Source organism: Lutra lutra, chromosome 4, assembly GCF_902655055.1.
Source record: "Lutra lutra chromosome 4, mLutLut1.2, whole genome shotgun sequence".
Taxonomy (NCBI): Eukaryota; Metazoa; Chordata; class Mammalia; order Carnivora; family Mustelidae; genus Lutra; species Lutra lutra.
Window position 1 is genome coordinate 104,377,571 of NC_062281.1, and position 15,834 is coordinate 104,393,404.

At 39.9% G+C, this 15,834-nt stretch overlaps 1 protein-coding gene across 1 annotated transcript in view; it reads right to left on the minus strand.

Annotated features, from left to right (window-relative positions):
- Window positions 1–1,705: 1,705 nt before the first annotated feature.
- Window positions 1,706–15,834, minus strand: part of EEIG2 (EEIG family member 2) — a 91,847-nt gene continuing 77,718 nt past the window's right edge. The window contains exons 7-11 of the mRNA XM_047726715.1: window positions 13,125–13,220; window positions 12,792–12,981; window positions 12,567–12,694; window positions 11,710–11,779; window positions 1,706–5,137 (exon numbers count right to left, since the gene is read on the minus strand). Coding sequence (XP_047582671.1) covers window positions 5,095–5,137; window positions 11,710–11,779; window positions 12,567–12,694; window positions 12,792–12,981; window positions 13,125–13,220 — 527 coding nt within the window. The 3' untranslated portion in view covers window positions 1,706–5,094. The remainder of the gene's footprint in view (window positions 5,138–11,709; window positions 11,780–12,566; window positions 12,695–12,791; window positions 12,982–13,124; window positions 13,221–15,834) is intronic.

Here is a 15,834-nt window from a genome sequence, read left to right on the forward strand (position 1 = left end):
TCACTTGGGAGAAAGTCTAACCAAATTACTTGAATTAATAAATACCACAAGGTGGCACACTTTCCCCACTTACAGGGAATTGCACTCCGAGAACTCCCCGGTACAAATAAGTGCAAAATAACTTGAAGCTTTGTGCAATTACACTTGGAAATCTCTAAATGGTTTAAAGATCTACTGCTGAAGTCAGCTTAAGGGAAATGGTTAAGGAGAAATCAAGTGCATAGGAATGGGGTCTAAATTCAGGCAGGAAAATCTCTAACGTTTGTTTCCTTGTCACGTGGGCCATATGGAATAGATGTCATTGACTCAGGGAATGTTCAAATGTAAGCCTTTTCTGTTTACTTCCTAAATTCTTGTAATGTGGGATAGATTAAGTCCACCAAATATTTCTTATCATGCAGATGTAAAGAAAGATTTGTCTATACCAGGTATGTGATATATAGGTACAGGAATGAAGGAGCAAAATGTGGTGAGGGAAGTCGGAGAGAGGGAGGGTGGGAGAGAAAACACTGGGTGTTGAGGAAGGGTAAGTCACAAGGCTGAGCCTGGGGACTCCATGCCTGAGATGTGGGGGAAGGGAGCATAAGGGTATATCTGAGGGCCCTGCTGGCTTCTGCTGTGATCTGGCACGAGGTTATCCCCATCCTACAGGGTCTTTCTGCTTAGCGCACACCATCTTTCATTATCTGCACTGTCCAGGAAAGCCATGGCAATCTGCAGAGAGATGTGGGCTCAAACCCATACTGAACCATGGTTCTTTACATTGCTACTGTAATTATAGTTACCAGCAGAAGGAATGTGCCGGCACTGTTGTTCCTCTGTGAGGACCTAGTCGAAGGAAGAGCCTGGACAGTGGTAGCACTGAGCATCAGTTACGTGAGGATCTTACCCTCTAATAGTGGCATATTTGTTGACCATATTCTCTGTGTCTAACACTAGAATGAAGGTATTATGTATGCAGGTGCTGCACAAAGGCAAATTTTGGCTCGACAGAGGAGTGCTTAACATGCTATATTCCTAATAGTTCATGGGTGCTTGCGCTTAACCCAGAAGAATTAGTAGTATCTCCATCCTCAATTAGAAACAGGTTCAGAAGGGAGCCTGAATTCAGACTCAGGTCTGTCTGACTCTAGAGCCCATGTTCCCCCCAACCACTGGAGGGTGAAACTCAGTTCAAAAGAAGGGTCTTTCACTGGAGGATTTTAAGACTGTGTTACACCACCCAGTAATGAGGGGAAACTGTGAGGAAGAAGTTAGAGGGATCCTTTCACTTCTCTTTTCTTACCTTGGAGAGAATCTGACCAATTTCTGACAGAACCTTAAACTGACATTTTAAAGTATACACATTATAAAGTTTAAGATGATTTTTATTGAACAGGTATAAGATTCACCTTTACATTATTACAAATACAATAAATTTTTTTGTAAAAAAAATTTCTGGGATTTATAATTTGTACAGTAAAACAAATATATAAATATGAAGGTCATTTTCCAAGTATTAGAACAATACTAATGGAATCACTTCCATAACAATTTTTTTTCATAAACATTTACATGATTACCCACAAGTTGTATCAACTTCCAGAATAAGATGTATTTCCAAAAAACAATCAAACAATATATCCTAAGTATTCCTCTGCATGGGATTTGGTCAATGAATATCAGAGAATTTTGTTTTATATATATATATATATATATATATATATATATATATATATGATGAATGTAAACACTTGTAAATGCAGACTACATTGTCGTAAATAATAAAAAATTTGCCAGCCTTGTCATAGAAGGAGTAGCTAGAGACCACTCACATCACTATTTAAAATACACTGTGTATATATTCTCTTAGGAAAAATCACGTATATAAGGTAATAAGGCCTTAATTTCCAGAGTAGTCTTTAAACTTACTTCATCCTTTATATTTTTAGACTTTATATTTTTAAACATCTCCGCTATTAAAGTTATGCATAGTACCTAAGCCAACACAGACATGGGCATTAATAATTTCAATTACAGTACTTGAATATATTCACATGACGTACCATCTAAGAGAAATGGCTGAGTATAATTTCTGAACAGTCCCAGTTAGACCTGTTAAAATAAAATGCAACCCCATCATATAAGCCTTTTAAGCATTATTAAAGTCTTAACGTAGCCTGACACTTCAGAGTACTTAAATACTTAATACTGTTAGCTTGAGTTTGCAAAGTGGTCTAGTTGACGTGGCAATCTCAGTCTAAAATTACTAAACTCACTTCTGGATGTCTTATGCTTTGGTTGGAGGTTAGCTGAAGATTTGTTTTCCTTTTAGTAACACATAGGCTAAGTGGTGGACCTTGGGATTCTTCGTCAAGACTTTCTCAGATAAGTACTATTCCACTACAGTTGCTGAATATGGAAGCCTTCCACACCACAAAGGGGAGTCAACCATCAAAATGCAAACTGATAGCCCAGGGCTGCTTTGCCCATGCTACTCCTGACATCCTCTAGTCTCAGTTACCAGCTCCAGTCACAGGAAGTGGGCTTCTGACTGGCCTCTGTATTTCCCCCAAACAGAAGATTTGAGACTTCCTTATCTGACCACAAATAAATAACTTTAATATACCATTAATCCTTCTCTAGGATAGGATTAGACAAAGACAATGTTATAGATTTGCAAATTCTCCAAGACTGGGTGATCTGAAATTTGACTTTAATATTTAAAGACCAATATTAAGATCTAATTTTTCGAATCCAAAATTTTCTCAACTCCAAATGGAACCAAAAGTGCACTTGGTATTTAAAAAGCAATTTTTAAAAATAGCTACATTGTCAAAATATAGCTACACAGTACATGCTCTATGAAAAAACGGAGAAGTAAGGCAGACATTTAAGCAAATTTTAACAAATATTTCCAGAGGACTGCAAATAAATGTGATTGCAAAGTATGCCCACCAATGCCACACAAAAAATGAATCCAGACTTGTGCTGACTTTTCCCTCATCAATGTTTCTATTAAAATTATTTTCTACTACATAAATCAAGATGTATCTGGTGGCTGCTAAAATTACAGAGGCAAGATTTTTATGCTTTTCAAGATCTCCACATTTTGTTTTTTAAAAATAATTCTATATCGTTTTAAATACTGAGAGCCAGTCTCGTATAAAGGTATCAGGCCGAGGGCAGGCAAGGATAAGATGGGCAATGTCTGAATTACAGGACCTTTTACATACTGAAGAATGTCCTCACTGAACCTCACTTACAGTCAATAGTTTTTATCATTTTCAAAATGGCAAAATTATTTGCATAAGTGCCAATAAAAAATATAGCCTAGAAGTAATATTTTAAAAATAGAAAAATATGTTCTTAAAACATGTCATAAATATTTGTAAACACTAGTTTCATATCTCTATTAAAAACTTTGAGTTCCCCCCCCAATAATATATATGGATGGATCAGCTCCTTTGTTAATCACAGAGAACAACAAGTCTTTACCACTTAAGCCAACGGTTTCCTTGGTTAGACTAAAATGGTCAGGTCAATTTTCTTCCTGCCAAAATAACAAAAGTATTACTAATGACTCAAGCTCTCTCTCAACATTCGAAAGATTCCAACATGGGGTTTCATCTTTTAAAAAATATCTGTTTGTATTAGAACCAGATTAATGTAGAATACCTAATCCTTGAAATGTTAAAAAACCTAAAACCCTAACAGGAACTACTCAAAATTTTCCAAAGCTCTACATTTGGACATTGAAATAATTTTCTTAATATATTTTCCCCTTACTTTGCCAACACAAAAATGGTTCATCTAGGCCAAAGTTATTCTAACATATCGTGTTTTTTTCTGGACACGCTTTTGAAAGGAAGGACTGGGAATTACTGGTTCTAGGGAATCTGCATTTTTCTTCAGTGACTGAGTGACTTCAAGAACATTAAAACTTGTTAAGACCAGAAAAACTTCCCATCTGATAAAAAAGATGGTCTGTCTGCTGAGCTTGTTAAACTGCATCCAGAGTAGATATTCTTACTTTTAAAGCTATATTGGATTATGTCATAGCCTACTGTCTCAAAACAACTACTGTTACAGTAAAGAAAAAAACCATAGTATCCCCCGGCGGGGAGTTTAAAATAGGAAACCACGAGTCCATGTCAGTAATGTCAAGCAGCTGTCCCCGGTTTTATCTGCCACCTTCTTAGAATAATTTTCAGTTTCAGATATAAGTCTGAACTTAACACAGAAAAGGCCACTGTTTCTGACCATGCTACAATTTTCCTCCTGTCCTGAATTCTGACTCCTGAAACCAGCAGATAGTATTCAGTTAGAACAGCTATTAAGGTGCCTTATGGGAGCCTAACCTATTAAATATGAAACTTACCTTGAATCTCAGCTATAGTGCTAGTAGGAGTTCTGCAGCTCATCTAACATTAACTAGTAACAATACGTGTTGCATAATAATGGCATTACACTCATTCACATATCTCAGACTTAAACACACTCCATTTGTGACGGATACAGTGAGAATTAAGCACTCTACACGTTTAAGTTGTAGTATAACATTTTCCCCCACACACGAAAACCCAAACTTTATATCAGTGATTCAATCAAGAAGAGTTAATAAGCAGTACAATACTGTAGGTAGGATAGAACATGGAAGATTTCCTTAAGAGATTATAACTATTTTGACAGAATTTATAGGATTCAGATGATTCACTTATTACCTCCCGGAACATTAAAATGATATAATTAGAGCCCAAACCTGTTGAACACCTCTGCTGCAGGTTTTATACGTCATACAGAACTCGGTATACTCGGGTGTATAGCGCTGCCTTCCCCACCTGGCTGTTCTGAAAGGAAAAGTAGGCCTTTCATTATCCTGTGCAGTGACCGCAGAAGCCGTGTGCCACTATCGACACGTGGCCCAGCCCATGGGTGCTCCAGTTCTGATGTTCCCTTTCGGTGGGTGGGACAGGATGGTGGCGGGCACTTTCCGAGAAGAAATCAGTGATGGCTTTCATTTTAACAGAGGAACGTGCTTGAATGAGGTGCCTCGACAGCTTGACTGCCCATGTCTCAGAGCCCCAGGGAAGCTCCAGTTCAGGAGTCCGACTGCTAGCGTTTGATCACGACTTGCTCATAAGCTCCAGACCCGATTCTATGACAGGAAGGGAGAAAAAAACCACTTCAAGGTCTTGAGCTATGATGCTTAAAACTGTTCTAGTGAACCTTGCCCTCATAGAAACAGTGCACTAGGCATTTTCTACTAGATTTGATTTCCACACAGTTTAAAGAGATCACAGTTAGAGAGTACTTGAAATAGTAAATGTTTATCATCAGTACATTGGAATGGTCTAGTCATGCTTATTCCTGTGGTAATCTAGTATTATTCCTAAATCTTAACCTGTGCCAATAAATTTCTTCTTGAAAAATGTTTATACACACACACACACACACACACACACACACATATATATATATATATATATATATATATATATAAACCAGTCTCATCCAAGAGTATATACTGACTGGCAATTTACCCAGGCCTTGCAGAGTTAACAGGTGACTGTTTCTAGTGTGTGGTGTCTTAATGTACCTTTCTAGAAAATGCAAGAATTCTTTTAGTTAACATGCTAATGTTTTTATTTTCCTTTTTTTTTTTTTTTTAAAGATTTCATTTATTTGAGAGAAAGCAAGCACAAGCAGGAGGAGAGGCAGAGGCAGAGGGAGACACAGACTTCCCACTGAGCAAGGGAGCCCAATGTGGGCTTTGATCCCAGGACCCTGACACCATGACCTGAGCTGAAGGCAGACACTTAAGCTAATGAGTCCGCCAGGTGCCCCAGGCTGATGTCTTTATACGTGGTCAGTGATGTAGACTGTACCAGTGTAATACGGATTTAGAGTGAAATGATTTTTTTAAAAAGAATTATTTGTTTATTTATTTGTTAGAGTGCAGGAGAGCAGGGGGAGGGGTGGAGGGAAAAGGGTGGGGAGAGAATGAGGGACAAAGAAGCAGACTTCCTCTTGAGCACAGAGGTTTGATTCCACAACCTTGAGATCATGACCTGAGACAAAATCAAAAGTTGGATGTTCAACCGAATGAGCCACCCAGGTGCCCCTAAAATGAAGTGATCTGGAAGAGGGGTTTATTTCTTCATTACCTTGGCTTGGCATACTGCTAGTTGTCCCCCTAAATCTATCCTCTCCTTCATGGTTCTAGCTACAGGCTGTATAGACATCTCAGCTAGAGGCTACATTTCCTAAACTCCTATGTTGACAGGTATTGGCATGAGACTCAGTTCCTCCCTCCATGGAACATGAGTGGGGATGTGTCAACTTCTGTCTCATAAAGAGAAATTGCTTGCTCTGGACTGGTAGCCATCCAAGTTTGACAACAGGTAGGGATGATGATGAAGGGCAAAACGGAGGGGTCTTGGGTCCCTGAATTACTTTTTGAGGCCTAGCAGTCTCATCAGCCTGGCCATTGTATTTCTGGTTATCTTTGCTATAGCAGCTTAGCCTTTGCCCTGACCTTCCAGGTACTGACTGACCTCTATGAATGAAATGTGGAGAATGCTAAAAACTTAAAACTTGCAAGCTTTATGACAAAAACAAGTATTTAAATGAAATAATGGCCTCATCAACAGAAGGTTTTTTTATTGCTGATGCACCTAGTATCTTGGCCCTGTGTTATAATGGAATGAACACACATGCTCCTTCTATTGTTTCTTCATCTGGGAAGATAAAGGTTTTCTACAAGCCCATAAAAGCAGGGTCTTTTTTTTTTTAAAGATTTATTTATTTATTTATTTGACAGACAGAGATCACAAGTAGGCAGAGAGGCAGGCAGAGAGAGGAAGGGAAGCAGGTTCCCTGCTGAGCAGAGAGCCCGATGCCGGCCTCGATCCCAGGACCCTGAGATCATGACCTGAGCCGAAGGCAGAGGCTTAACCCGCTGAGCCACCCAGGCACCCCAAGCAGGGTCTTTTGATGGCAACTCAGTTTATTTTTAGGTGAGGAACTTTGAGCCCTCCTAAGTAAACAGGAGGGGAGCTGAAGAGGTGCTGTTGCATGGAGGGGACGGTATTATTGCTTAAAGTTATCACTAGTACCCATCTCCTCCTGTGTCAAGATACCAGGGGCTACACTACCTGACCATTTCACTCTGAGTATGCCTGAGATCAGTAAGACCAGAAGCAACCACCATGACTGGTCTCTTCCCACATGGAATTTTAAGAGGAAATTCTAAACAATGGGAGAGAGGTACTGGTTACCAGCCCACTGTGGACTGAATTGGACTTTCCAGTTGACTGCTCAGAGGTCTTGTTCTTATAGATTCATTCTGCAGAAGAAACAGGAACATTCTCAATAGAACACCAGTGAACACTCATTCACAGCTAAAGAAATTCAGAATTTGAAGGGACCTTGCTGAGTGCCGCCCCTGCACACTGGCTTTCAGAGGCCCTAAAATAGTTGTACTCTGGCAATGATGGAGTAACAGGAATCAGACTTTCCCTCCTGCTTTAAATAACTAGAAAACTTTTTACAGCACATGTAAAACAATAGTTTCACACACTGGACAATAGGCAGTACAGGACTGGTCCTAAGAGAATGGAACTCAGTGAAGAAAGCCCAAAGAGGTTTCCTTCAGGGTCCTTCCAGCATGCAGTGCAAGGAGAACCCAAACACAAGCAAGTGGTCTTTCTGAGAGCAGGGGTCAGGGGTCAGAGCTCGGGGAGGCTGGGGGCTAGAATCTGTAGGTGAGGATAACAGAAGGAGGGGCAGGTAAAAATAATGGCTGGAGAACTTCCAAACTTGAGGAAAACTGTAAACCACAGATGCATAAGCTCAATGAACCCCAAGCAGAATAAACACAAGAAAAACGCACCAAGGCGCATCATAACCAAACTGCTAAGAACCAGTGATAAAATCTTAAAAATGGCCAGAGACGAAAGATAAATCACATCGAGGAACAGAACCAACTGAAAGCAGACTTTTTGTCAGCAACTAAATGTCTCAGAGGCAAGCAAGGAGATGCAACCCTGCAACGTCTGTAGGTATCCCTGAGCTGGTCAGGCTGCATCCACAGGCTTCAAGGTATTACTGGGGATATTCCTCCCACATCTCTATTGTTTATTGCTCCGTTCTCTTCATTCTCAAGGGCTCACTTTCCTAACTAGGTATGCATGGTTCTCCTACCTCTTCAGTGACTTGAGTAAATGATTCTAGGTCCATCTTGCGCTGCCAGTTTCTTTCTCAGAACAGACTGAATGCCAGCGCATTCGTTGCTCTGATACACACCAGCTAGTGATAGACAGCCTACCTATACAAGTATTGTGCTGGGCATCTCCCAGCAACTCTGCAAGAGAGAACTTCAATTGTGCATAATAGTACTTGAGTGTTTACTGCATACCAGATTTTTTTTTAGTCATTTACGTGTTTTACCTCACTTCATTTAGCCTTATAACTCTTATGAGGTAGGTTCTGTTATTGTCACTAGTTTGTAGGTGAGGAGACAGGGAGAAATGGGGTAACTTACTGAAGATGCATGGCTGATACTCGGTGGAGCTTGGGACTGAACCCAGAAAGCCCAACTCCAGACCTTGTGTCGTTAACCCCAACGATATGTCTTTTTGGTGGCAAGTAAGAGATGTAATTTGTTAGGATTATAGCCAAGCTGGGTCATGACAGCTAAACCAGGAATGAAACCTATGTCTGAATGCATGGCCCATTCTCTTTTCACTGTAATACACTGTCTCCAACATTCCTCAGTCTTTCTGTGGCATGTGATATTGTCTACTTCAACCCCTAATTATCGTCTTAGGCATTCAGGCATTGGGTGATGATTCTACTAACATTCATTTGGAAAGGGGGTAGGACCCAGAATTATGAATGCCTTTATAGCCTAGATCCTAGATTATCTCTCATAGAAATTATTTTTCTTTCCTCTGAATAACAATAACATACACAACTAGCATATACTGAGAGCTGTCCATGTGTTACGCACTGTGTTAAATACTTTACATAAGTTATCTAATTTAATCCTCAGCAAAATCCTGTGAGTTAGGTAATATTTATCACCCCCATTTTTCAGGTGAGGAAAATAAGCCTTGCAGAGTTTAATAACATCAGTAAAGCAGATAGGGGTGGAAGTCTGACTGGGACCCTGAGCAGTCAGAAATTAGAGAAGAGATCTATCTGGGCATTTATTATTTTGGTTCCTTTTGGTTGGAGCTGTATTATTTGCTATTCTTCTACCTAAATTAATAATTGCTAGAGCTTACTGAGTATATTATGTCATTTACTCTTTAAATCAATCTCATGATTATCCCCACTTTTCAAGAGGGGTAACTAAAATTCCATTGAAGTTAAAAGATTTACTGAGGCCCCAAAAGTGGTCTGGCTAGGATATGACCCCAAACTCTTTAACTCAAAAACATGTGTTTATCTACCGTACTTATCACTGTCCTCATAAATGTTATTTTTCTACCTGTTCTTTGCTACTAGTCTCTCCTTGCTCCTGTCTCCCTTCCTCACCCCCTCTCCCACTACAAATTATGGCTAGTTTTCTAAAATGCCCATCTGATAGATCACTTTTCTGCAAAGAATGATGAAACTGTACATATGATAAAAAAGGATAATAAACTCTTTGTGATGGTGACAGAGGCCATTTACAACCTGGCTTTGAGACTGTTGCCAACCCCATGTTCCACAGCTCCCTTCGCATGCCCCCTCCTCGGAAGTACCTGTTCCCTGGCAAGTCCCTGAGTAGGTTCATTAGTCACAAGCCAGCTAGGAATATGGTGAGCTACCAAAAACATGTCTGGACTCAAAGAGATAAGAGTCTGAATCTTGGTTTTATCTATGATTAGTTTTAAGGCTTTGGGAAAATTCCTTTAACTTAACCTCTTTGTTTTCTCTTTTTAAAAACTAATAATAGTACTTTGTGAGTACTAAAAGAGATAATGCAAGAACTGGATGAAACATATATATGTGCCTGGCATAAAACAAATAATGCTCCATAAGTGTCATTGATAATTATTACATATTTACTATTATGTAATTAGATATTGTGATTATTATGCCTATAAGTTCCTTCTATTTGAACCTTTTACCAGGAAAATTTGTCTTCCTCATATCCACCTGTTTACCCCCCACTTACTTTTTAATTCTCCCCAAGACTCTCTTCAGGTGTCAACTTTCTAGGAAGTTTTCTCTGTGTGAGTGCGGTCCCATCTCTGTTCTGTTTCCTCTACTTCTCTATATTATAGTACTTATTATACTGCTATAAATTTTAATTTGTCTATCTCACCTGCGAGAAAGAGTCAGATAATAAATATTTTAGGCTTTGAGGGCCATTGTGATCTCTCCATACTACTCAGTTCTGCTACTGGAGCATCAAAGCAGCCATAGATAATACATAAATAAGTGTTGCTGTATTCCAATACAACTATTTCTGCAAAAATAGGCAGTGGACCTACTTGGCTCATAGGCTGTAATTTGCCAGCCCCATGTGCTCAGAACATAAGCTAGCTGAGGGTGATCTGGGTCTTTCTGCTTTTGCATCCTTACCCATGACTTGGCCTAATACGTAGTTACTAAATTTAATGAATAGTAAGTCAGCGAGAGAGAATGAAAACTATAAATTGTGCTTACATCCTCTAAAAACCCCAGTTTCAAATGAACTATTCCCTCATTCCCTCCTTCTTACCTAACTATCACATCTGATTTTAGGTATTTACTGTATCCTTCATATCTTTTGGACCCTGCAAGATACTGGACACATAGCAGGTACTGAACAAGACAAGTACTGTTGGAATGAGAGTACTGGTGAATGAGACATTCCTTCAGGTTTTGAGCAATAGAGAATAAAATAACTGTCTCTGACCAAGGGGGCTCCCTACCCAACGCTGACTTATTCTGGAACTCTCCATAGATATTACGTGGAAATACTGAGTACCGGGCTGCACATCAGGGCAGAGATCAGAATTCCTCAAGTGTTCTGAGCATCAGTGCTCACAACTATTTGCTGCAGGGCTAGGTATCAGAATGGGAAGTCTGGCAGGTGCCTTTTCTTCATTTGAATCTGATTAACTCTCAAAATGATGTTTGGTCTTTCACAACTGTTTTTAGAATGTATGTTAGACTCTGGTACGGTGGAGAAGAGGGGAGTACAAAAAAGGTTAATACCAAGTGTATGCTGCTGAGTGGCCGTTTAACTGCTCACGATAGAGAAGATCACTGACTGGAATGTAATTCTGCTTTGCTCTTTCTAAAAATATCAGATTAAGAATTCTTCTTTTTTTTTTTTTCCCCAAAGGACTGATTTGTCAGAGAGAGCACGAGTGCACAAGCAGAGGGAGCAGCAGACTCTCCACTGAGTAGGGAGTCTGATATAGGGCTCTATTCCAGGTCCCTGAGATCATGACTTGAGCTGAAGGAAGACACTTAACAACTGAGCCATTCAGGGGTCCCTAAACATCCCTTTTCATTGCATCTTGCCCCATGTTCTTCTGGTCCTCTACTAATACATTCTAAAAACACATTTAAGAAAATCAACAAACTTATAAAATATAATTTCAAACATACTCAAGATAAGGAAAACTCAGAGCTGTAATTCTACACGGAAGCACTGTATGTGTTTTCTAGCCTCAGTCTCATACAAAGTTTGTACCCTTCATCTTCCACTCAAGAACATTTAAAAGAAAAAGGCAGACTACATACCTATTTGGAAGATGATGGCTGCCAAAGGTTGTACTTCCCCCAGGTCCCACAAATAACCTCAGGCCTTCTTCTGTAATTCACATTTAAATATTTGTTATAGGGACACTTATCAGATTATTGTCAAACAATATTCCTCTTGTACTCAATTCATATTTTACATTTCAGTTTTATTAAAGAAATAAAAAACTTAGACAGCTACATGCATGTTTTCAAATAGGCAATCTAGAAGATATCCTGGTAGTTATTTCTCATCAACTTCCCTAAAGCTATTTTTCTTTAAAACTGAGTAAAGAAGACATCTCTTCCTATAAATTTCTACAAGTAAGGTTTAATTATTTCTCTTTACAACCAGTTACACGGTGAAACTAAGTCCATTGTTAACTGCTCTCTATTCACACCAGCATGAATAATTACACCTTTCAAACTGATGGCATGTAAATTTTCAGCCTCAGTGAACATGCTGAGGAAGGAATAAAAGATTCTGTTATTCACTCTCATCTCAAGATCACCACCCAACTCTCCAAATTACACAGTGATGTGAAGTACCTGTGTCCAGTTATGTCAAAACAGGTGAGACATCTGTCATAAGGTATGTAAATATGGTGGACATTGAGGCATACACAATAAAACCTTCCTTTAAAATTGGTGTTTTTAAACTAAAGTTCATTCTTTTCCTAATTTAATATCCATTTCCTGGAAATACATGAGCTACAAAGTCATCTTCGGATTTTCATAGGCAATGAAATTTACTTTACCAGCATGCAACAGTGTGATGTAGGGTCCCTTTCCTGTTGGACACGTGGACCACACAAACCTGGGTTGTAGACATCTATGCACATTTAATGTTATCCACCCACCTTCCGCACTGGAATCTAGGCTGAAGTCTTGACTTTGAAGTATTTTCTCCACAATATCATCTGCATCCACTCTGGTGTCATCAACTCGCTTCAGTTGAGATTCTACAGAATCTTGCTTCACTGGGCATCTAGAAAAATTTTGTAAAAAATTTTCTTCTCCTTCTTCTTATGTTATGAAAATAAAGTTGTTTTTTCTTTCCATTTAAATACAAACTGAAAGCATACCTTGTGAGCAGGTCTGAAGCCGTATCTTCTTTGCCGGCTAGATCAAGGTTTGGTTCGGCTGTTTTTGGCTCAATTTCATCACAGGGCTCTAGAATGCTTTCAATGCCTGTTGACGTGCTTCCCACTGAGGTGTTTCTCCTGTGGCAGAGCTCCGAGAAACTGGATGACCGGGAGTGGCAGGAGCTATACCCTGTCAGAGAAAAGCACTTTGGATAAAATACGAGTATCAAATACACTGCAATCAGGCATTCTTCTCCCATACCGCAGCAATTCCAAGTAATCCCTTAGAGCAATAAATGTCTAAGGGAATTCAACCTCACTGTTAGGCTCTACCTGATACTTTTGACTGCTGGCTTGCATAGCTTGATGTTCTAGAATGTCCACAGGCACCAGGTTCATCTGGAACAGAGGCACTCTTTGCTGAAAGATCTGCAATATGTCATAACACGATGTTACTAAGACTGCCAACAAGTCAATGGTCAATTTGTATTCTCATCTGCAGATTTTATAAACTGCCAAGTTCATTACCAAAAAAATTAGTTAGAAAGTGAAAGAGACCCTTTTAAAAACTGGTACAATGTCAACTCTGTTGCAAGAAATTAAAAAAATGTAAATACCTGAGTTTATTGAAGAAATACAGTTTTGTTTTTTTTCCCATAAGATTTAACAGCATTCTATCTTAAACCATTTTGGCTTTTATGTTCAATATTTCTTTAATAAAAATGGGTTTGATGTATTCTTATCCTTACAAAATAGCCAGGTTTTTGTGTGCTTTTTGAGGAAATCTTGCTCTCAAAAAATCCATCACAGCAGTAAAATAAAGAGCACTCTGTTATTTTAATGTTAGTGTTGCTAGTGCTAGGCTATAATTTGGGTAAATGTCTGTGGTTTAAATCAACACAGCATGGAATGCAGCAGTGAGAATAAAAGTTCTCAGGAATTGATTATAGTATTCAGTTTCAAAGTAAATGTACAAAAAACCAAAAAAACCCCAAACCCCAAACCAAAAAACCAACTGTCATTTCTAGCAGTTCCTGATAATATATGCATGTTCCAGATGCCAATTATGTATTTCCAGAAGGAAGCTCCTCAGAATGTAAAACTGTGGCCATTTTCATTAGCGTGAAATATTTGGAAACTAGAACTGTTTTTCACTTAGAGGCAAAAGGAAACCAACCAAGTAATACAGCAATTACACAGCAGTTCTATAAATGGTATTGGATGCAGCCGGACTAAGAAATGCTGCCCACCAAGGAAGCTCCTGGAGCGACCTGGCCCTTCTGCAAAGGTTTCTCAATTCTGGACAGGCCATAAGATAGGAATCCAAATCAGCATCCCTGGGCCTGCTCTACAGTGGTCCTAAACACAAAAGTGAACTCTAGCAAGATCGAAACCCAAAGTGTTGGTTCATGAATCAGGAATGATACAGGACTAAACTTTTACACCGAGGGTTGTCTCAGATTTTAATTCATCCATTTATCTACTGGTTTTCAAAATGTATTCATTCAATAATTATTAAACTCTTACCAAGTCAGGTGCCCAGTAGTATATAAGATATAGGGGATACAAAATAAATGCTCAGAGTTCATTTATTCATTTTTTAAAAGATTTTATTTATTTGATAGAGGTGGTGAGAGAGCACAAGCAGGGGGAGCAGCTCAGCTCCCGCTGAGCAGGGAGCCTGATGTGGGCCTCAATCCCAAGACCTTGGGATCATGACCTGAGCCAAAGGCAGACGCTTAACCATCTGAGCCACCCAGGTGCCCCCATTCATTTATTTTTTTTTAAAAAGATTTAAGAAATAATTTTATCCATTTATCTGAGAGAAAGAGAATGTGCAGGAGGTGGGGAGAGAGAGAAGCAGGCAGGGAGCCTGATGGAGGACTTGATCCCAGGACCCTGAGAGCATGACCTGAGCCAAAGGCAGACACTTAACTGACTGAGCCACCCAGGCGCCCCAAATGCTCAGAGTTTAGAGGGATAAGTGGTTACGACGCAATGCGGCAAGAACTGAGAAAGCATTATGAAGAGCTTCACAGGACAAGTACATCAGGTAGTTGGGGCAAGACCTCATAGAGGAAACTAACTCAAGATCTTTAATCTCATATAGGAACTCCTTGGCAAGACTTGGGGGGAAAAAGCATGCCTCATGTGCAGAGAACAGACTGTTTGGTACAGTCAGAGCACTGGGTAGTTGGGCAGAGATGACTGAAGGGAAAAGAGAGATGAACAGATGCCTGGTAGTGAGGGACTTTCTATGCGTTTAAAGAAAGGAAATAATTCGATGGCTCTAAGCATGGGTGTGATGTGACCAAATCTACAACCCCGCCACAGGATGGACAGGGCCTGGAGGATTGAAGGCTTTCACAATCACCCAGCTGAGAGTGAGGGGTGGTTAGCAGGGCTTGATTGCCAAGTACATGAGTGTGCACGGGTAAGTGAGATAGAATATGCAGGAAGAAGAGTTGGGAAGACGTGTGCCAGGTGTGGGGAGCCTGAGGTGCCTGAGGACGCCTGGTCACCACGCAGTGGATTGCTCCCGTGTCCCTGGCCTTATGCTGGAGGTACAAAGACAAAACCTGATTTGGAAGAACCTGGAGTCTGGCTGAGGAAAAACAAACAGACGGATTTCAGTAGAACAGGGAACATGGAAAGTGGACCTTCCCAGAAAGCATTTGGAAATGTGCACCTGGAGTTTAGCAGGTAGGTCTCAAGGCAACACAGATTTGTAAACTAAAGTGTTTGATTCATATTTACATGATCACATTTACATGAATGTGATAGCTAAATCCTTGGGTGTAAAGAATATTGCCCAGGGACGGTGGGAAGAAGGTGGAAGAAGATGAAAAGGCCTCCAAGAAGCTGGAGAAGGAAAGGTCAGGGAGGTGGGAGCCAAGGGAAAAGAAGACTTCAAGAAAGAGTAATGGCCAAGTCAGGTGAGAGCAGAAACAATGCCCACAGGAAATGACAGTCATATTACTAGAGCCATCATCAGCACAGGGCAGAAGACAGAAGCCAGGTGGACATGTATTTAGGAATAAAT